Here is a 23618-nt window from a genome sequence, read left to right as displayed (position 1 = left end):
ACCAAACAACGGTACCGAATAAACAAAAGTCGTCTCCTAGGAGGTGTACAGTAAACTTAAATATGTTGCAGTCGGGCTAAGTTAAACACTTCCTGCTAAATGACTGCAATGTAGCAAACACTAGAATGGTGTTTTTCTAATAGTAGTCAGAGAAAGGACATTGTTTTGATTGTGGGTGGAGCCTATTTGTCATTGGTCCAAGCATGTCCTTGTTTGTATTTTCAGAGCAATGAGAAAATAATATGGATGTCCTCTGCGAGTGGGTCCAATGGGATTCCACCGTGAAGACAAATGAGTCTCTGAGGGTGCTAAAGAGGTTAATCGTTCCCTCGGCTCCTTCCATCCACCCACTGATATTTGCAAGAGTTATGGCGTTCCCAGCGGTACGCTCCTACTGTGGAATTTGCTGGAAAATACGAGGCTGAGAAAGGCGATGACGCAGTGGCACAGTAAAGGGATTGTGGGTAAAAATACAAGAATACATCACATGAGTCTCACTTCAAGTGCACGGCTAAAACACAAAAAGGGTGTGTTAACTGGAAAAAAGGCTCTTCTTTCCTCCATGTGAAAACACATAACGCCAATAATGATGTGGCGTGCATCCGGAAGTGTCAAGACCGTGGCTTTCACACCAGAGCCACTACGCTAACCACTACTCACACATTTGCAGACTTTCACTCCAAAAATATTTTTGAGAAGAATAAAAATACAAAATCGATTAAAAAGGAAAATGATTAGCAAAACAAAAAACAAAACAGACTTGCCAATAATTGACTTAGGTTTTCTTTTTTTTTAATTAGCAATTTTTAAACTTTTTTTTAACTGCTATTTTATTCAGAGGAGGAGCTGACCTGACAAGGACATGCAGCAGGTTAGGCGAGGTTAGGGTGGTCAGGTTAGGTTAGGGTGGTCAGGTTAGGTTAGGTTAGGTTAGGTTAGGTTAGGTTAGGCTAGGTTAGGTTAGGGTGGTCAGGTTAGGTTAGGGTGGTCAGGTTAGGATGGTCAGGTTTGGGTGCTCAGGTTAGGATGGTCAGGTTAGGTTAGGTCAGGTTCGGGTGGTCAGGTTAGGATGGTCAGGTTAGGTTAGGTTAGGTTAGGTTAGGTCAGGTTAGGTTAGGGTGGTCAGGTTAGGATGGTCAGGTTAGGTTAGGTTAGGTTAGGTCAGGTTAGGTTAGGGTGGTCAGGTTAGGATGGTCAGGTTAGGTTAGGATGGTCAGGTTAGGTTAGGTCAGGTTCGGGTGGTCAGGTTAGGATGGTCAGGTTAGGTTAGGTTAGGTTAGGTCAGGTTAGGGTGGTCAGGTTAGGATGGTCAGGTTAGGTTAGGTTAGGTTAGGTTAGGGTGGTCAGGTTAGGTTAGGATGGTCAGGTTAGGATGGTCAGGTTAGGTTAGGTTAGGTTAGGTTAGGTTAGGTTAGGTTAGGTTAGGGTGGTCAGGTTAGGTTAGGATGGTCAGGTTAGGATGGTCAGGTTAGGTTAGGTTAGGTTAGGTTAGGTTAGGTTAGGATGGTCAGGTTAGGTTAGGATGGTCAGGTTAGGATGGTCAGGTTAGGTTAGGTTAGGTTAGGGTGGTCAGGTTAGGTTAGGATGGTCAGGTTAGGTTAGGTTAGGGTGGTCAGGTCAGGTCAGGTTAGGGTGGTCAGGTTAGGATGGTCAGGTTAGGTCAGGTCAGGTCAGGTCAGGTCAGGTCAGGTTAGGGTGGTCAGGTTAGGATGGTCAGGTTAGGTTAGGTTAGGTCAGGTCAGGTCAGGTCAGGTCAGGTTAGGGTGGTCAGGTTAGGATGGTCAGGTTAGGTTAGGTCAGGTCAGGTCAGGTCAGGTCAGGTCAGGTTAGGGTGGTCAGGTTAGGATGGTCAGGTTAGGGTGGTCAGGTTAGGGTGGTCAGGTTAGGTCAGGTCAGGTTAGGTTAGGATGGTCAGGTTCGGGTGGTCAGGTTAGGGTGGTCAGGTTAGGTCAGGTCAGGTTAGGTTAGGATGGTCAGGTTCGGGTGGTCAGGTTAGGTCAGGTGGTGGAATGGAAGTGTACTCACAGATCCCAGGAATGTGATGTCAAGATGGAAAGAGGATTTTAAAGAGTTGATGAATGAGGACGAGAGAGAAGGAAGAGAGAGAGTGGACCAGGAAGTAGCAAACATTGCTAAAGAGGAAGTGAGAAGGCGGCTGCTTTGCTGTGGTGACCCCTGAAGGGAAAAGGCCAAAGAGAAAGAAGGTTGTTGTCTTAATAAATAATAATAAACAAATAATACCATAAATTGCGAGTGGTTAGTGGGCAGGCCACACACCTAGGAGACCAGAGTTCGATTCCACACTGGGGCATGGTTGTTTTTCTATATGTGCCCTGTGGTTGGTGGGCGACCGGGCCAGGGTGTACCCCACCTCTCACCCGAAAACAGCTGGGATAGGCTCCAGCATGCCCACGACCCTTTTGAGGATAAGTGGTAGAAAATGAATGAATGAATGAATGGATGAATGGAATGAATGGAATGAATGGAATGAATGGAATGAATGGATGAATGGATGAATGAATTAACAAATGAATGGAATGAATGGAATGAATGGAATGAATGAATGAATAGAATGAATGGAATGAATGGAATGAATGGATGAATGAATTAACAAATGAATGGAATTAACAAATGAATGAATGAATGAATGGAATGAATGAATGAAATGAATGAAATGAATGAAATGAATGAAATGAATGAAATGAATGGATGAATGGATGAATGGATGAATGAATGGAATGAATGGAATGAATGGAATGAATGGAATGAATGGAATGAATGGAATGAATGAATGAATTAACAAATTAATGGAATGAATGAATGAATGAATGGAATGAATGGATGACCAAATGAATGGAATGAATGAATGAATGAATGAATGAATGAATGAATGAACGAATGAACGAATGAATGAATGAACGAATGAATGAATTAACAAATGAATGGAATGAATGGAATGAATGGAATGAATGGAATGAATGGATTCACAAATGAATGAATGAATGAATGAATGAATGAATGAATGAATGAATGAATGAATTAACAAATTAATGGAATGAATGAATGAATGAATGAATGGATGAATGGATGGAATGAATGATGAATGAATGATGAATGAATGGAATGAATGGATGAATGGATGAATGGATGAATGAATTAACAAATGAATGGAATGAATGAATGAATGAATGGAATAATGGATGAATGAATTAACAAATGAATGGAATGAATGAATGAATGGAATAATCGATGAATGGATGAATGAATTAACGAATGAATGGAATGAATGAATGAACGAACGAACGAATAATAAATTGCCTCATGAGCCTTCACTGCCATGTCATTGAGCGCCGTGTGTGTGCTTGCTTACTTCTGCCTTCATGACACTTACACAAGCCCCACAAATAGCTGTCCTGGACTATGCCTGCCAGTAACTAGCAGGTTGTAACCCAAATTTGAGCTCACAGTTCAGCAAAAACTGAGCAGAGAGACGACTCGTATCTGAAAAACCCTCATTAGATGGGACACTGGTATGCCAGAGTACCACTGTATAAATGACAATAAGAAATACCGGCAGTGTTAAAGTACCTTCTCTGATGTTTAAGACTCAATGCCGTCCATGACAACTATCGACATAAACACGATCAACAGTTGTTGCTGTGTTTTGGGTGTCACATTGGCCCATTATCACAGGGGAATAATTGTCACGGCCACAAGCGGGCCCCTGGCTGCACTTTGGGTACCACTGGTTTCCAGTATCGTGATATATTTTGCACTGCGAATGTGTAATCCCTGCAATATTGAAATGTTTGCCAATGAAATGACATGCTTCCCGTCTTAAAGTTCAAATAACCAGGAAGCCTTCGCATGTGAACGCTTTCCAACGCTCCTTCCAGTCTTCCTCATATTGACCCTTTTTCCACAATCTCACGCTCCAATGGCGGCCAACTTGGAAGATGCATCGGGGAACCGTTTGGGCCTGAAGAACGGACGTCCGACCAAGTGGACGGTATATGACACAATCAAGCCCAACAATAATCGACAAACTGACCCACCAAAAGGTTTTCCAGGCGGGGACGCTGGTCCTGAGGAAGTCTCCTGGACTCCATAATGTGTGACTGCTTGCCAGGAAGTGAACGTGTCAGAGAAAGATGTTCATAAAGTGAGCGGAGAGCGATGAAAGCCTTTATTGCAGTCAATGAGACGCTAGAAGCCTTTTCTATTTATAGCCCCACACCTTGGATATTAGTGCTTGGAATCAGCTTTGGGGAGGACAAAAATCTTCCAAATCCCATCCCAGGGGAAGAGACACCCTGTCAATATTTAAGAGCAGACTTAAAACCTTCATTTCTGATAAATGTCCTGCTTAGAGCTGACCCACTTGAGTCCTGATGGATCCCTTCGGCAGCTAAGAACTCTCTCAAGGCGGTTTTACAGGGCCAGGGTGTACCCCACCTCTCACCCGAAAACAGCTGGGATAGGCTCCAGCATGCCCATGACCCTTTTGAGGATAAGCGGTAGAAAATGAATGGATGAATGGATGAATGGATGAATGGATGAATGGATGAATGGATTACCAAATTAATGAATGAATGAATGAATGAATGAATTAACAAATGAATGGAATGAATGGAATGAATGAATGGATGGAGCAATGAATGGAATGAATGGATGAATGAATTAACAAATGAATGGAATGAATGAATGAATTAACAAATGAATGGAATGAATGGAATGAATGAATGGATGGAACAATGAATGGAATGAATGGATGAATGAATTAACAAATGAATGGAATGAATGAATGAATTAACAAATGAATGGAATGAATGAATGAATGAATGAATGGATGGATGAATGGAATGAATGGAATGAATGGAATGAATGGAATGAATGGAATGAATGGAATGAATTAACAAATGAATGGAATGAATGGAATGAATGAATGGATGGATGAATGGATGAATGAATGGAACAATGAATGGAATGAATGGATGAATGAATTAACAAATGAATGGAATGAATGGAATGAATGGAATGAATGAATGAATGGATGAATGAATGGAATGAATGGATGAATGAATGGAATGAATGAATGGAATGAATGGAATGAATGGAATGAATGAATGGAATGAATGAATGGATGAATGAATTAACAAATTAATGGAATGAATGAATGGAATGAATGAATGGATGAATGAATTAACAAATTAATGGAATGAATGAATGAATGAATTAACAAATTAATGGAATGAATGAATGAATGAATGAACAAATTAATGGAAAGAATGAATGAATGAATGGAATGAATGAATGAATTAATTAACAAATTAATGGAATGAATGAATGAATGAATTAATTAACAAATTAATGGAATGAATGAATGAATGGAATGAATGAATGAATGAATTAACAAATTAATGGAATGAGTGAATGAATGAATGGAATGAATGAATGAATTAACAAATTAATGGAATGAATGAATGAATGAATGGAATGAATGAATGAATGAATGAATTAACAAATTAATGGAATGAATGAATGAATGGAATGAATGAATGAATGAATTACACTCCACTGGAAGACCGTTATTTATTTTGCTTGCTAATTAAAGGAAGCTCCATTTGGCAGAAAGCCCACTAAAAACCTCCCAAATCCCTCTCAAAGGTCCAATTTCAGCTAAGACTTCCACAACACCACCCGGTATGTTTGACAACATAAACCTAGCGGTTAGCTTTGACGGGCACGATCCCCTGCACGCTACCTGATAATATTTCAGACCACATACGCACGACCACACTAATGTTTACACCAAGACCAGGATTTCTCCTTTTTTACCCCTGGGAGGAGCTTTCCTTTCTCTTTCCACTCCTGCGAGCGCTACCATGATGTCATCCTCAGAAGTTTCCACAACTCCAAACCATCTCAACGCTCTGTAGCCTCTCGCTAACACACTTTCCCACCTTGACCTATGCACGTGAGGGCTTTGGCTTAAGTGCCTGAGATAAGGACGACCTCTGACCCTGGTCTTATCGGTGGCAGCAGCGGCAGGAAGGGACAAAGCAGGGTTGGTGGTTTTTGTGCTGCTTTGGCTGAGCCTTTGTGTCGGATGTGAAAATATCGATGTGACCTGGACGTTTATCTTTCCACACGAGCACACGAGACACCAGCAGCACATTCATGGAGGATGGAATAGCAGTGGTGCCTTTTTTTTTTTTTTTTTTTACACATTTTTCTACTTCTATTTCCCTTCTATTTGTAGATGTATTCACTTCTTACAGTACATAATACTCAGAGGATCAAATACTAAATAATAAGTCGGTTAACATACGCTCCAGTTTTTGTAGGATTTGGTTTTCAACAAAAATTGTTATCGTACACTGTCTAGGACAGGGGTGGGCAAACTACGGCCCGGGGGCCACATCCGGCCCGCCAAGTGTTTGAATACGGCCCGCCCAATCTTTCCAAAGTATTTCATTTAAACTCAACATACAACCTGGCATCATGGCCTGAGCCAACCTTTTGATGGTTGTATCAATTTCGTTGTTTGACATGGTCTGTTGTTTACAAAGTGCTCCTGAAAAAAGAGACACAAGCACATAATAATAATTATTATTATTATTATTATTATTGGATTATTATAATTATTATTAGAACTATTATGATTATTATAATTGTTATATTAATGCTAGGGGCGGCACGGCGGTCGAGTGGTTAGCGCGCAGACCTCACAGCTAGGAGACCAGGGTTCAATTCCCACCCTCGGCCATCTCTGTGTGGAGTTTGCATGTTTCCTCCCACATTCCAAAAACATGCTAGGTTAATTAGCCACTCCAAATTGTCCATAGGTATGAATGTGAGTGTGAATGGTTGTTTGTCTATATGTGCCCTGTGATTGGCTGGCCACCAGTCCAGGGTGTACCCCTGCCTCTCGCCCCAAGACAGCTGGGATAGGCTCCAGCACCCCCCATGACCCTTGTGAGGAAAAGCGGTAGAAAATCAATGAATGAGTTCTCCTCCTAGTTTGTGTGGAAGTGGTAACTTTTTGGCTTCTTATTTTGTCTTTCCCCACCCTCGGCCATCTCTGTATGGAGTTTGCATGTTCTCCCCGTGCATGCGTGGGTTTTCTCCGGGTACTCCGGTTTCCTCCCACATTCCAAAAACATGCTAGGTTAATTAGCCACTCCAAATTGTCCATAGGTATGAATGTGAGTGTGAATGGTTGTTTGTCTATATGTGCCCTGGGATTGGCTGGCCACCAGTCCAGGGTGTACCCCGCCTCTCGCCCAAAGATAGCCACGTTGCTACAAAAAGCCACGTAGATGGATGCATCCATGTAGATGGATGCATCCGGATGCATCGATTCATGGCAGCTACGCAACCTCACAATGACCCGCCCCTCCCCAGTTCTACACAGACGGTTAGCAGCCTCCCGTCTGGAGGCCTCGGTGTGATCCCCACAGACGTGGATTTTTGGCCAAGCGAGTGGGCGTCGGGAAGCGAGAGGCAGCGGCGGTTTACAGGTCAAGCCGGCAAGCTTTAGGGGGGGGTGGGGGGGGGGGACCCTCCAGAGCCGCCATAAATACCAGTGGGAGCTTTAAGGGTGCCATATATCACACCGACGGCTTTCAAGGACCGCAAAGCGCGACTCCGTTTCTTTGACTTTTGTGCAACTGTACAATCAGAACCGCCTGAATACAATTAAATATGAAGCCCCCACCGCCCCCACCCGCATCACACCCCGCCTACAAATTTTAATTGACTGGCCCGACTTCAAAACTGGCCTGTTCAGCTCACACGTCAGAGACGCTCGTCGTTAAAAGTTGGTGGGGGGGGGGGGGGGGGGGATTTTTCACGTAAAGGGCACCTACATGTCAGGAACCATTTCAATTCCAACACGCGCCACCTGCGAGCGGGACGTCTAATGAGTGGCTTAACAGTGAAAGCTAAGCATAAATCAAGTTCCAAACTTCTGGCTGGCCTTGCACACGGTTCGAGGGGCAAAGATGTTGGAATTCTACTGGTTTTTAACGCTGAGGGGGGGAACCAAATGGACCTGAATTGTCTTTGCAACACCTGAGCGCCGCAGATGTGGAGTCGGGACAATAAAAGCGGGCGACTCAGCGCTCACGTGCAAATCTCATCAGCCAGCTCTAGTTAGCGGCAGACGCCACTAATTGCTTCCAGAAACGTCGCCCCAGTTCGCCCGTGCTGGGATGGCGAGCGGTGGGCTGGTTGAAGGGAAAGAGGGAGGCGGTGCAAATAATGAGGGGTCAGGCCGCCGTCTACAGTCGGGGCTTGCCTGAGCCAGAAAGGCGCACCAATTTTATGGTCAATTGGCCGACGCATCTGGACTCATAGATCATAAGGGCTGGACTTAGCGCCCCCGCTAGCACACAAAACAGACCACACAGGCCACAGGCAAAGGAGAATGTCACGAAAATCACAATGACAACCCCCCCCAAATACAATCCAACACATCCAAAGGCTTTTAACAGAGGGGCCCGCCCATAAATTTCAAGTTGTTAAAATTTGAAGAAACACAACCAAAACTTCAAGAAAAAAAGAAAACAAGGCTCCAGAAAACATGAACAAAGCTTTAAGAAATACAACCAAAGATTCTGGAAACACAAACAAAGTTTCAAGAAACGCAAACAAAACTTCAGGAAAGGTAAATAAAACTTCAGGAAAGGTGAATAAAACTTCAGGAAAGGTAAATAAAACTTCAGGAAAGGTAAATAAAACTTCAGGAAAGGTAAATAAAACTTCAAGAAAGGTAAATAAAACTTCAGGAAACAGAAACAATACTTCAGGAAAGGTAAATAAAACTTCAGGAAAAGTAAATAAAACTTCAGGAAAAGTAAATAAAACTTCAGGAAAGGTAAATAAAACTTCAGGAAAAGTAAATAAAACTTCAGGAAAAGTAAATAAAACTTCAGGAAAGGTAAATAAAACTTCAGGAAAGGTAAATAAAACTTCAGGAAAGGTAAATAAAACTTCAAAAACAGAAACAAAACTTCAGGAAAGGTAAATAAAACTTCAGGAAAGGTAAATAAAACTTCAGGAAAGGTAAATAAAACTTCAAGAAAGGTAAATAAAACTTCAAAAACAGAAACAAAACTTCAGGAAAGGTAAATAAAACTTCAGGAAAGGTAAATAAAACTTCAGGAAAAGTAAATAAAACTTCAGGAAAGGTAAATAAAACTTCAGGAAGGGTAAATAAAACTTCAGGAAAGGTGAATAAAACTTCAGGAAAGGTAAATAAAACTTCAGGAAAGGTAAATAAAACTTCAGGAAAGGTAAATAAAACTTCAGGAAAAGTAAATAAAACTTCAGGAAAGGTAAATAAAACTTCAGGAAAGGTAAATAAAACTTCAAAAACAGAAACAAAACTTCAGGAAAGGTAAATAAAACTTCAGGAAAAGTAAATAAAACTTCAGGAAAAGTAAATAAAACTTCAGGAAAGGTAAATAAAACTTCAGGAAAGGTGAATAAAACTTCAGGAAAGGTAAATAAAACTTCAGGAAAGGTAAATAAAACTTCAAAAACAGAAACAAAACTTCAGGAAAGGTAAATAAAACTTCAGGAAAAGTAAATAAAACTTCAGGAAAGGTAAATAAAACTTCAGGAAAGGTAAATAAAACTTCAGGAAAGGTAAATAAAACTTCAGGAAAAGTAAATAAAACTTCAGGAAAGGTAAATAAAACTTCAAAAACAGAAACAAAACTTCAGGAAAGGTAAATAAAACTTCAGGAAAGGTGAATAAAACTTCAGGAAAGGTAAATAAAACTTCAGGAAAAGTAAATAAAACTTCAGGAAAGGTAAATAAAACTTCAGGAAAAGTAAATAAAACTTCAGGAAAAGTAAATAAAACTTCAGGAAAGGTAAATAAAACTTCAGGAAAGGTGAATAAAACTTCAGGAAAGGTGAATAAAACTTCAGGAAAGGTAAATAAAACTTCAGGAAAGGTAAATAAAACTTCAAGAAACAGAAACAAAACTTCAGGAAAGGTAAATAAAACTTCAGGAAAGGTAAATAAAACTTCAGGAAAAATAAATAAAACTTCAGGAAAAGTAAATAAAACTTCAGGAAAAGTAAATAAAACTTCAGGAAAAGTAAATAAAACTTCAGGAAAGGTAAATAAAACTTCAGGAAAGGTAAATAAAACTTCAGGAAAGGTAAATAAAACTTCAGGAAAGGTAAATAAAACTTCAAGAAACAGAAACAAAACTTCAGGAAAGGTAAATAAAACTTCAAGAAACAGAAACAAAACTTCAGGAAAGGTAAATAAAACTTCAGGAAAAGTAAATAAAACTTCAGGAAAGGTAAATAAAACTTCAGGAAAAGTAAATAAAACTTCAGGAAAGGTAAATAAAACTTCAGGAAAGGTAAATAAAACTTCAGGAAAAGTAAATAAAACTTCAGGAAAGGTAAATAAAACTTCAGGAAAAGTAAATAAAACTTCAGGAAAGGTAAATAAAACTTCAGGAAAGGTAAATAAAACTTCAGGAAAGGTGAATAAAACTTCAGGAAAGGTGAATAAAACTTCAGGAAAGGTAAATAAAACTTCTAGAACAGTAAACCTCAGATATATCGGATTCAATTGTTCCCACTGGTTTTGTCCGATATAAGCGAAATCCGTTATATGCGTATACCGGAAAATGTCCGTTTTACGCATATATGGGATTTATATCCGGTATATGCGTAAATGGGATTTTATCCGTTATAAAAAGGCACTTCCTTGACTATGTTTCCAATGTACCTGGACGCGCAGGCAACGCTGCAAACGCTGCAAATGACGTCGTATAGCGGCCTGTCACGATTCGGCGAATCGGAGCGCCACGATGCGGCCATCCGATATATGCGAGGGAAATTTCATGGAAATGCATTGGAACGGGACTGGAGATTTTGTCCGAAATAGGCGAAATCCGTTATAAAAAATCCAATATATGCAATGAATTTTTATTGGAAATGCATTACAGAAAAATCGCTTCTTTTTTATCTGTCCGTTGTGAGCGAATTTCCGATATATCCGAGTCCGATATATCCGAGGTTTACTGTATATATTTTTTTTAAACAAATTTGATGCCCCTGCCGTATGTGTATTTATTAGTGATAACCTATGCATGATACACATATGCAACATAAAAATATACATAGCTTTTTTTTGCTATAGAAAAATATGAACTGCTGATTCACTGAAGATGCGATGCAAAAGTGTAACATGCAGGTGTGGTCTTACCTGCGTGGGCATGGCGAGGGAAGAATAGGGGAGCCTCAAGTGATTGAAACGCAGCATCGTGACCATGGCAGCACAGCGCAGCATCTCCAACATGGACGCTAACGGCCTGAACACCAAAACATGACAACAACAACAACGGTCAGAAAAGAGCACATGGATATATGATCAATATTAATATATATATATATATATAAATATGATTAAATGGACTTTTCCATTATTGCTTGGAGAAGAATTATGCTGGACTTTTGTTGATGATGACGTCCCTTTCTCCATTGAGGGGTGCAAACTGAAAAACTGACCACATTTTGTACAAAGGGGGCCTATTATGCTGGTTTCGGGGGTTCGGATTGAGTCGTGGACTCCTATAGAGCAGCTACACATAATAACCCAACACGGAAGGCTTTCTAGATCTTCCAGATTCTGCACCCCTGTCTATAGAGTTTTTCCATAAACTTCCTCTTCACTTTAATTGGTACCCCCAATTAAAGCTCTGCTGTGAATGGCCACGCTCTCGAGTGCTCCCGAGGACTTCCAGATATGTAGCGGAACGTTTACGGAGTACAGGCCATATAAGGAAGTCCGGATCGCATTGTCGTCAAGAGAACTTGGTGTTGGAAGAAAAGATAGCCATTCCAAACTTCTTTCAGATGTGCAAACCTCAATGCCTAAACCCAAATGCCCCTGTGTGAAAAAAAGCAACAACAACTGCAATCAAGCGTTTGCAATAACTTGCAATGAGTCTCTTTATTCACTCTCTGAATGTCGGCACACTCGTCTTTGCAGAATTGTTGCCATTCAGCCACATTGGAGGCTTTTCCAGCATGGAGCCTTTTTAAGGTCATGCCACATGAGGCCACATTAAGGTCTCAATAGGACTCAGGTCAGGACTTGGACTAGGCCGCTCCAAAGTCTTCATTTAGTTTTCTTTAGCCAATCAGAGGTGGACCTGCTGGCGTGTTTTGGATCATTGTCCTGCTGCACAACCCGAGGTCCACAAATAGCCTGCTGTCCACAAATGGCCTGCGAGCCGCACTTTGGACATGCCTGGTTTATATATTTGGCAGGGACAGGGGGAGTGTTAGCAAAAGAGTGTGTCCATGCTGTGTTTTCATAGCACTGTCACTAAATGACAGCATTACAAGCAAAAGTGCATGAAAATGTTCTAGTTCGATTCCCTTTTCTATGGAATTATTTCAAGAGCAAAATTGTGCTACCTGCACAGCCATGACGCTGCACTCTTGTGCTGATTTTGGTTGGTCGGTCACTCCCGGGAAGGTTCACCACCACCGTTCAATGTTTTCACCATTTGTGGGTAATGGCTCTCACTGTGGTTTGCTGGAGTCCCAAAGCTTAAGAAACTGGTAGATCTCCATTCATCTCAGTTATGTAAAGTGCATTTTGTGTTCAGTTGTGTTAAATATGTTTGATGGTCAGAAACTTTTCTGAAGAACAATCTGCTGGTGGCAAATCCACTTTGGATACCCTTGAATTGGATGAAGGAATGCTTGAAGAAACAAAAAGGTCTTCCTTACCTCTGGTCCATAATGAAACCAATGGAGGTGAGCGTCAGCAGGATGTAGCCGATCATCGCCAGGACGCTGAACTGTGTTAGCATCTAGGATCAAAATGAAGGATGCAGTTTAAGGGAAGAAACATTAGAATGTACGTAAACCTTTAATCAGCATCACGGCCGCTGGGGGAGAGCGATGCTAAACGCGCGAAGCGGTCCGACGGTTTAGTTGCCGGAGCCAAGCCAAACACGCCTGACCTTCAGCATAAGTGCGCTGGCACATCCCACAATCCAAAAGCAAATGAAGTTCACTTTTATTTTTTCATTCGCAGACAGGCCTCAAATGGACTTGGTGGTTCGGACGCGAGGGACTTTGACCGCTTTGCATCCCCGCAAACCTCAAACCTGCCAAGACCTTTAGATATGGGTAAATTAGCTTAAATGCTAACATACTAACAGTCATCATGCTAGCACTTAGCAAGAGGGCCTCAAGTTTAGAAAGTGCCTGGGTTGTCCTGTAACCTCCCTAAATCATGCCATGTGTGTATTATCCTTTAGACATGAGTAAATTAGCTTAAATGCTAACATGCTAACATGCTAACGGCTACCCTGCTAGCACCTAGCAAGATGGCCTCAAGTTTAGAAACTACAAAGGTTGTCCTATAACCTCCCTATATCATGCCATGTGTGTATTTGCCTTTAAACGTGAGTAAATTAGCTTAAATGCTAACATGCTAACAGTTATCATGCTAGCACCTAGCAAGAGAACCTCAAGTTTAGAAAGTGCCAAGGTTGTCCTATAACCTCCCGACATCATGCCATGTGTGTATTATCCTTTAGACATGAGTAAATTAGCTTAAATGCTAACATGCTAACGGCTACCCTGCTAGCACCTAGCAAGATGGCCTCAAGTTTAGAAACTACAAAGGTTGTCCAATAACCTCCCTATATCATGCCATGTGTGTATTTGCCTTTAAACGTGAGTAAATTAGCTTAAATGCTAACATGCTAACAGTTATCATGCTAGCACCTAGCAAGAGAACCTCAAGTTTAGAAAGTGCCAAGGTTGTCCTATAACCTCCCGACATCATGCCATGTGTGTATTATCCTTTAGACATGAGTAAATTAGCTTAAATGCTAACATGCTAACGGCTACCCTGCTAGCACCTAGCAAGATGGCCTCAAGTTTAGAAACTACAAAGGTTGTCCTATAACCTCCCTATATCATGCCATGTGGGTATTTGCCTTTAAACGTGAGTAAATTAGCTTAAATGCTAACATGCTAACAGTTATCATGCTAGCACCTAGCAAGAGAACCTCAAGTTTAGAAAGTGCCAAGGTTGTCCTATAACCTCCCGACATCATGCCATGTGTGTATTATCCTTTAGACATGAGTAAATTAGCTTAAATGCTAACATGCTAACGGCTACCCTGCTAGCACCTAGCAAGATGGCCTCAAGTTTAGAAACTACAAAGTTTGTCCTATAACCTCCCTATATCATGCCATGTGTGCATTTGCCTTTAAACGTGAGTAAATTAGCTTAAATGCTAACATGCTAACAGTTATCATGCTAGCACCTAGCAAGAGAACCTCAAGTTTAGAAAGTGCCAAGGTTGTCCTATAACCTCCCGACATCATGCCATGTGTGTATTATCCTTTAGACATGAGTAAATTAGCTTAAATGCTAACATGCTAACGGCTACCCTGCTAGCACCTAGCAAGATGGCCTCAAGTTTAGAAACTACAAAGGTTGTCCTATAACCTCACTATATCATGCCATGTGTGTATTTGCCTTTAAACGTGAGTAAATTAGCTTAAATGCTAACATGCTAACAGTTATCATGCTAGCACCTAGCAAGAGAACCTCAAGTTTAGAAAGTGCCAAGGTTGTCCTATAACCTCCCGACATCATGCCATGTGTGTATTATCCTTTAGACATGAGTAAATTAGCTTAAATGCTAACATGCTAACGGCTACCCTGCTAGCACCTAGCAAGATGGCCTCAAGTTTAGAAACTACAAAGGTTGTCCTATAACCTCCCTATATCATGCCATGTGTGTATTTGCCTTTAAACGTGAGGAAATTAGCTTAAATGCTAACATGCTAACAGTTATCATGCTAGCACCTAGCAAGAGAACCTCAAGTTTAGAAAGTGCCAAGGTTGTCCTATAACCTCCCGACATCATGCCATGTGTGTATTATCCTTTAGACATGAGTAAATTAGCTTAAATGCTAACATGCTAACGGCTACCCTGCTAGCACCTAGCAAGATGGCCTCAAGTTTAGAAACTACAAAGGTTGTCCAATAACCTCCCTATATCATGCCATGTGTGTATTTGCCTTTAAACGTGAGTAAATTAGCTTAAATGCTAACATGCTAACAGTTATCATGCTAGCACCTAGCAAGAGAGAACGTGACGTGTCGCTTCAATTTGTCTTCCGAAACCCGAGACCAACTGACATGCTGCTAAATGTCACCAACGCAAAATAATAAAACAGGGGTGTCCAAACTTTTTCCAGCAAGTAGAAACAAACAAAAGAATAAAAATAACATCAAAATATTATGGGAGCAAAGTCATAATATGACAAAAAGAAAAGAAGTGAAGGCTGCAAGGTGTTTTTCTCCAGTTTTTTTCTCCAGGTAGTCCGGTTTCCTCCCACACCTCCCACCTCTCGGAAGGAGTGCATCAGAGGGACATTACCTGTTAGAGGCCTTGGAGATAAAGTCAGTTATGGGCCAGACTGAGATGGTTGGGAGTGACCAGGATGGATAGGATCAGGAAGGAGTCCATCAGAGGGACATTACCTGTTAGAGGCCTTGGAGATAAAGTCAGTTATGGGCCAGACTGAGATGGTTGGGAGTGACCAGGATGGATAGGATCAGGAAGGAGTACATAAGAGAGACATTACCTGTTAGAGGCCTTGGAGATAAAGTCAGTTATGGGCCAGACTGAGATGGTTGGGAGTGACCAGGATGGATAGGATCAGGAAGGAGTCCATCAGAGGGACATTACATGTTAGAGGCCTTGGAGATAAAGTCAGTTATGGGCCAGACTGAGATGGTTGGGAGTGACCAGGATGGATAGGATCAGGAAGGAGTCCATCAGAGGGACATTACATGTTAGAGGCCTTGGAGATAAAGTCAGTTATGGGCCAGACTGAGATGGTTGGGAGTGACCAGGATGGATAGGATCAGGAAGGAGTACATCAGAGGGACATTACCTGTTAGAGGCCTTGGAGATAAAGTCAGTTATGGGCCAGACTGAGATGGTTGGGAGTGACCAGGATGGATAGGATCAGGAAGGAGTCCATCAGAGGGACATTACCTGTTAGAGGCCTTGGAGATAAAGTCAGTTATGGGCCAGACTGAGATGGTTGGGAGTGACCAGGATGGATAGGATCAGGAAGGAGTCCATCAGAGGGACATTACATGTTAGAGGCCTTGGAGATAAAGTCAGTTATGGGCCAGACTGAGATGGTTGGGAGTGACCAGGATGGATAGGATCAGGAAGGAGTCCATCAGAGGGACATTACATGTTAGAGGCCTTGGAGATAAAGTCAGTTATGGGCCAGACTGAGATGGTTGGGAGTGACCAGGATGGATAGGATCAGGAAGGAGTCCATCAGAGGGACATTACCTGTTAGAGGCCTTGGAGATAAAGTCAGTTATGGGCCAGACTGAGATGGTTGGGAGTGACCAGGATGGATAGGATCAGGAAGGAGTCCATCAGAGGGACATTACCTGTTAGAGGCCTTGGAGATAAAGTCAGTTATGGGCCAGACTGAGATGGTTGGGAGTGACCAGGATGGATAGGATCAGGAAGGAGTACATCAGAGGGACATTACATGTTAGAGGCCTTGGAGATAAAGTCAGTTATGGGCCAGACTGAGATGGTTGGGAGTGACCAGGATGGATAGGATCAGGAAGGAGTACATCAGAGGGACATTACCTGTTAGAGGCCTTGTAGATATTATCCTGCAATTTGATCAAAGCCAATAGGGGGCGCCACAAATGTCATTTGCAGTGATGATGTCATCCAGGACCCCTACACTGCATCCACATTGATTGCATCGGGTTGTGTGATCAATAGCAACATTAGCTGAGGCACACGTACAGTGTATTTATGTACATAAATAAAAAGAGTGACATGATTGATATGATTTATGGTCGGGTGAGGGCACTCACTTTGTTATTTTCCCTGCCGGTCCTGATTGCTGCATCCTGAAGGCTATTTTGGTTGGGAAACGGTCGAGTTGGACAATTAAGGCGTTTGTGTTGACTGCTGGACCACCAGCTGGTGTTTCATTTGCGGCCCCCCTCAGCCCCCGGAGGTGTGTGCGTCTGTGTGAGTTTGACCACAACTTAGGGAGAACCACGAAGGAGCACAAAAAGACGGGACATTTTATTTGGGAGTTTGAAGGAGTTTGGGCGTGACGGCACTTCTTGGCTAACCAAAACTATGCCTGAGGGGAAAAAAGCCTTCCAAAGATAACTGCAGAGGAGACCCGATTCTTTATTTTTCTGATGGAGGAGGAAGGGGGTCTTTTGGCTTGTCAAGTGGAAAATAATAGACAAAGGTTCCTCCAAAGGGGAACGCTGATCAGTCATCCTGTCATGATGTTAGACAGACATTTTTTTTTTTAACACGTGGCTAAGTAAAGGACTTGGCTGCAGTACAGAGCAGCCACAACAAACCGTGCCTTTAGTTAAATCGCATTGGCAGAGAGACGAGCTTCAATTAAGAGCGCCAGGGCCATCACCATCACATTAGGCTCTCGGCCAGTCTGGAGCAAACATCTTGTCATTGGAGACAACATCTTCAGGTTTACTTGCGGGCCATGTAGTCAATCAAAGTTACAAGTATTTGAATGTACCACAATAAAAAGTGCAGACTGAGATGGTTGGGAGTGACCAGGATGGATAGGATCAGGAAGGAGTACATCAGAGGGACATTACATGTTTAGAAGCCTTGGAGATAAAGTCAGTTATGGGCCGGACTGAGATGGTTGGGAGTGACCACGATGGATAGGATCAGGAAGGAGTCCATCAGAGGGACATTACCTGTTAGAGGCCTTGGAGATAAAGTCAGTTATGGGCCGGACTGAGATGGTTGGGAGTGACCAGGATGGATAGGATGAGGAAGGAGTCCATCAGAGGGACATTACCTGTTAGAGGCCTTGGAGATAAAGTCAGTTATGGGCCGGACTGAGATGGTTGGGAGTGACCAGGATGGATAGGATCAGGAAGGAGTCCATCAGAGGGACATTACCTGTTAGAGGCCTTGGAGATAAAGTCAGTTATGGGCCGGACTGAGATGGTTGGGAGTGACCAGGATGGATAGGATGAGGAAGGAGTCCATCAGAGGGACATTACCTGTTAGAGGCCTTGGAGATAAAGTCAGTTATGGGCCGGACTGAGATGGTTGGGAGCGACCAGGATGGATAGGATCAGGAAGGAGTCCATCAGAGGGACATTACCTGTTAGAGGCCTTGGAGATAAAGTCAGTTATGGGCCAGACTGAGATGGTTGGGAGTGACCAGGATGGATAGGATCAGGAAGGAGTCCATCAGAGGGACATTACCTGTTAGAGGCCTTGGATTTGTTGTTGTGAAATTCAGGTTTGATAGCGAGTGAGACGAGAAGAGCGAGACACGCCGTGGACGCCAACTTCCTGTTTTGTCGTGAATTCTTTTCAGTTCAACAGCACTTCTCAACTTCTCCATTAAAATGTCAGCGCTTGAAGCTTTCTTTGGCTGCATTTTGGGTTACCGAGCTTCTTGAATTCAAGAATAACTCATGGCAAAACAGGAAGGTGCTACCCGTGTGGTGTCTCGCTACCACAATGTGTCTTTGGGAACACTCACATCACAAATCATGTCTTCAATGAGGTAAAAGTGACCTTTAATGTTCATTTATCCCTTTTATTCATAACTTACATGTATTTAGATACATTTCATGTTTTTTTCAGCAGATAAAGCATATAGGACAACCTTTGTAGTTTCTAAACTTGAGGCCATCTTGCTAGGTGCTAGCAGGGTAGCCGTTAGCATGTTAGCATTTAAGCTAATTTACTCATGTCTAAAGGATAATACACACATGGCATGATGTCGGGAGGTTATAGGACAACCTTGGCACTTTCTAAACTTGAGGCTCTCTTGCTAGGTGCTAGCATGATAACTGTTAGCATGTTAGCATTTAAGCTAATTTACTCACGATTAAAGGCAAATACACACATGGCATGATATAGGGAGGTTATAGGACAACCTTTCTAGTTTCTAAACTTGAGGCCATCTTGCTAGGTGCTAGCAGGGTAGCCGTTAGCATGTTAGCATTTAAGCTAATTTACTCATGTCTAAAGGATAATACACACATGGCATGATGTCGGGAGGTTATAGGACAACCTTGGCACTTTCTAAACTTGAGGCTCTCTTGCTAGGTGCTAGCGTGATAACTGTTAGCATGTTAGCATTTAAGCTAATTTACTCACGTTTAAAGGCAAATACACACATGGCATGATATAGGGAGGTTATAGGACAACCTTTGTAGTTTCTAAACTTGAGGCCATCTTGCTAGGTGCTAGCAGGGTAGCCGTTAGCATGTTAGCATTTAAGCTAATTTACTCATGTCTAAAGGATAATACACACATAGGGAGGTTACAGGACAACCCAGGCACTTTCTAAACTTGAGGCCCTCTTGCTAAGTGCTAGCATGATAACTGTTAGCATGTTAGCATTTAAGCTAATTTACTCACGTTTAAAGGCAAATACACACATGGCATGATATAGGGAGGTCATAGGACAACCTTTGTAGTTTCTAAACTTGAGGCCATCTTGCTAGATGCTAGCAGGGTAGCCGTTAGCATGTTAGCATTTAAGCTAATTTACTCATGTCTAAAGGATAATACACACATGGCATGATGTCGGGAGGTTATAGGACAACCTTGGCACTTTCTAAACTTGAGGCTCTCTTGCTAGGTGCTAGCATGATAACTGTTAGCATGTTAGCATTTAAGCTAATTTACTCACGTTTAAAGGCAAATACACACATGGCATGATATAGGGAGGTTATAGGACAACCTTTGTAGTTTCTAAACTTGAGGCCATCTTGCTAGGTGCTAGCAGGGTAGCCGTTAGCATGTTAGCATTTAAGCTAATTTACTCATGTCTAAAGGATAATACACACATGGCATGATGTCGGGAGGTTATAGGACAACCTTGGCACTTTCTAAACTTGAGGCTCTCTTGCTAGGTGCTAGCATGATAACTGTTAGCATGTTAGCATTTAAGCTAATTTACTCACGATTAAAGGCAAATACACACATGGCATGATATAGGGAGGTTATAGGACAACCTTTGTAGTTTCTAAACTTGAGGCCATCTTGCTAGGTGCTAGCAGGGTAGCCGTTAGCATGTTAGCATTTAAGCTAATTTACTCATGTCTATAGGCAAATACACACATGGCATGATGTCGGGAGGTTATAAGACAACCTTGGCACTTTCTAAACTTGAGGCTCTCTTGCTAGGTGCTAGCATGATAACTGTTAGCATGTTAGTATTTAAGCTAATTTACTCACGTTTAAAGGCAAATACACACATGGCATGATATAGGGAGATTATAGGACAACCTTTGTAGTTTCTAAACTTGAGGCCATCTTGCTAGGTGCTAGCAGGGTAGCCGTTAGCATGTTAGCATTTAAGCTAATTTACTCATGTCTAAAGGATAATACACACATGGCATGATGTCGGGAGGTTATAGGACAACCTTGGCACTTTCTAAACTTGAGGCTCTCTTGCTAGGTGCTAGCGTGATAACTGTTAGCATGTTAGCATTTAAGCTAATTTACTCACGTTTAAAGGCAAATACACACATGGCATGATATAGGGAGGTTATAGGACAACCTTTGTAGTTTTTAAACTTGAGGCCATCTTGCTAGGTGCTAGCAGGGTAGCCGTTAGCATGTTAGCATTTAAGCTAATTTACTCATGTCTAAAGGATAATACACACATGGCATGATTTAGGGAGGTTACAGGACAACCCAGGCACTTTCTAAACTTGAGGCCCTCTTGCTAAGTGCTAGCATGATGACTGTTAGTATGTTAGCATTTAAGCTAATTTACCCATGTCTAAAGGAAAATACACACATGGCATGATGTGGGGACACTGTAGGACTGCCCCGAACTTTTCAGGACCTGAGGCTGTTTCGCTACGTGTTAGCACGGTAGCCATTAGCATGTTACCATTTTAGCTAATTTACTCCAGTTTAAAGGCAAATACACACTTGGCATGATGTGGGGACCCTATGGGACTGCATCAACCTTTTCCGTACTTGAGGCTTTCTTGCTAGGTGCTACCGCGGTAGCCGTCGGCACACCGGGCCCGAGGTTCACAGCACAGGTGGCCAGTCCATCAAAATTTCCGCGGGAATTTTCTAGTTTTTTGAATGCAATTCCGATATATTCCTATTTCCATGTATTTTTAAATTTACATTCCTGACAAAGTCAATGAGAGCAAAAAGACAAATGGATCATCAACTACATCTACCACTACATTGTGGAATAGAGACATCACAATGAGTGATAAAGGATGCTGTCATTCCATCTTTCGGCTTCTGAATGGCTAAAAAAAAAAAACATGTTGTTCATGTGCTTCCATGTCCAAGAGTTTTGGCTAAACCACCATCGCTGCAGTCCAAGACTTGGACGCATATGCATTTTTCTGTACAGTTCTTGTGGACTCATTGAAAAAGACTTGAAAGCAAAAGATGCTTTAAGTGTTGCTGTCATGTGACGTGTACGTACCGCTTGGTTTTCAAACAGATGGTGGTAAGTATGCAGCACCAGCAGGAAATGTGTCACCACATAAACTTGTAAGGGCAGCGAGCAGCTGGGATCATGAGGCACTTCCTCTCCAGTCACCTGCCAACGGAACATTCAAAAAAAAAACATCCTTCAATTCCCAAATAACTTTCCATTTCTCTTTATGTGCACTATTTGTCTGCACTGAGTCACCGACTCACTTTTACAGTTTTCTGGATTCAAACCATTATTAGTTGCAATAATTGCTACAGTCGCCACAATGTACACAGTCTTTCCCATACGTTGGTTTGTACTTTTACAGCCCCAAATCATATTTGGGGAAACACTTCACACATTTCCATGTTCATTCTGGTGGGATTTGCGTGGAAATCCAGTGTGGAATCAAACACAAGTCAGTTTGAAGTTTGAGTGAGAAGATAAATTTAAAAAAAAAAGGGTCTGATTTCCATCTCGCTTGCCCGCACGGCACATTCTCGAAATGAGAATTTTCCATCTTCTGAAGCGATTACTTATGTCTGCCATTTGAAAAAATATACTCGGCGTCAGAGAGATGACATGTCAACATGCCTCCTTCTTTTGGGAGCGTGATGTTTGAAAACGAGGCGTGTCACGAGATCTCCCGAGATTCGATAAGTAAAAAGGAAGTCAATCATTTGCGGGCAGGAAGAGGGTTCGCTCTTTCTATTGGTTTCAGCACCTGACACGTTTGTTCCATAGAACAACGGCATGACTGGAGTGAGCCCTTTTGTCATTCATGATGGAGGCAGCGACGTAACAACAGTACAGACGAGTGTAGCCTCCTGAGAAGCAACGCAAGGTCATGTAGTAGTAGGAGTAATGCAAGCCCCATAGTCTATGGGGCTTGCATTACTGAGCAAGCCCATATTGTTATTCCTTGTGATGTTTAGCTATTCTTATATCTTAATCTTCCCATTTTTGTGCGCGTAATGCGACCAAAACCGCAAGAAGGACCCCCACACATGTTACACCGCCGGAATCGTGACGCTCGGGACTACAGCGGTATTTATTTTTTGGAACGTTTTGTGTAACTATGGCGACGCTATAAACCAAAACGTTCAAAAATGGCCCACTAGATTAGGTACACGTGTTCTATTTTTAGAACAGCCACATTCCAGGGAAAACGAGAATTTACAGACTTTTCACAGCCTTGTAGCTCAGCCATACGGCCACGTAGAAATGTGATTTACGGCTCATTTTTTAGATAAACTTCTCAGCTCTCTCTGTGGCTAAATGCTAATTGCTAGCATGTTAGCATGTTAGCATTTAAGCTAATTTACTCATGTCTAAAGGCAAATACACACATGTCATGATGTAGGGAAGTTATAGGACAACCTTGGCACTTTCTAAACTTGAGGCCAACTTGCTAGGTGCTAGCATGATGACTGTTAGCATGTTAGCATTTAAGCTAATTTACTCATGTTTAAAGGCAAATACACACGTGGCATGATGTGGGGACACTATGGGACTGCCACAAACTTTTTGGGACCTGAGGCTGTCTTGCTAGGTGCTAGCTTGGTAGCCGTTAGAATGTTAGCATTTAAGCTAATTTACTAATGTCTAAAGGCAAATACACACATGGCATGATGTAGGGAAGTTATAGGACAACCTTGGCACTTTCTAAACTTGAGGCCCTCTTGCTAGGTGCTAGCATGTTAACTGTTAGCATGTTAGCATTTAAGCTAATTTACTCATGTCTAAAGGGAAATACACACGTGGCATGATGTGGGGACACTATGGGACTGCCACAAACTTTTTGGGACCCAAGGCTGTCTTGCTAGGTGCTAGCTTGGTAGCCGTTAGAATGTTAGCATTTAAGCTAATTTACTAATGTCTAAAGGCAAATACACACATGGCATGATGTAGGGAAGTTATAGGACAACCTTGGCACTTTCTAAACTTGAGGCCCTCTTGCTAGGTGCTAGCATGATGACTGTTAGCATGTTAGCATTTAAGCTAATTTACTCATGTCTAAAGGGAAATACACACGTGGCATGATGTGGGGACACTATGGGACTGCCACAAAC

The 23618-nt window shown here is 42.0% G+C and overlaps 1 protein-coding gene across 1 annotated transcript in view; it reads right to left on the bottom strand.

The window, feature by feature from the left end:
- agmo (alkylglycerol monooxygenase) overlaps window positions 1–23618 on the bottom strand; it is an 85273-nt gene that overhangs the window by 15680 nt on the left and 45975 nt on the right. Inside the window, exons 10-12 of the mRNA XM_058054026.1 lie at window positions 21556–21672; window positions 12778–12860; window positions 11243–11348 (exon numbers count right to left, since the gene is read on the bottom strand). Of these exons, the coding sequence (XP_057910009.1) occupies window positions 11243–11348; window positions 12778–12860; window positions 21556–21672 (306 nt within the window). The remainder of the gene's footprint in view (window positions 1–11242; window positions 11349–12777; window positions 12861–21555; window positions 21673–23618) is intronic.

The sequence above is a fragment of the Doryrhamphus excisus genome, chromosome 17 (assembly GCF_030265055.1).
Source record: "Doryrhamphus excisus isolate RoL2022-K1 chromosome 17, RoL_Dexc_1.0, whole genome shotgun sequence".
Classification (NCBI taxonomy): domain Eukaryota; kingdom Metazoa; phylum Chordata; class Actinopteri; order Syngnathiformes; family Syngnathidae; genus Doryrhamphus; species Doryrhamphus excisus.
The sequence above is the reverse complement of the archived record's forward strand: the minus strand, read 5'-3'. Positions and strand labels throughout refer to the sequence as shown.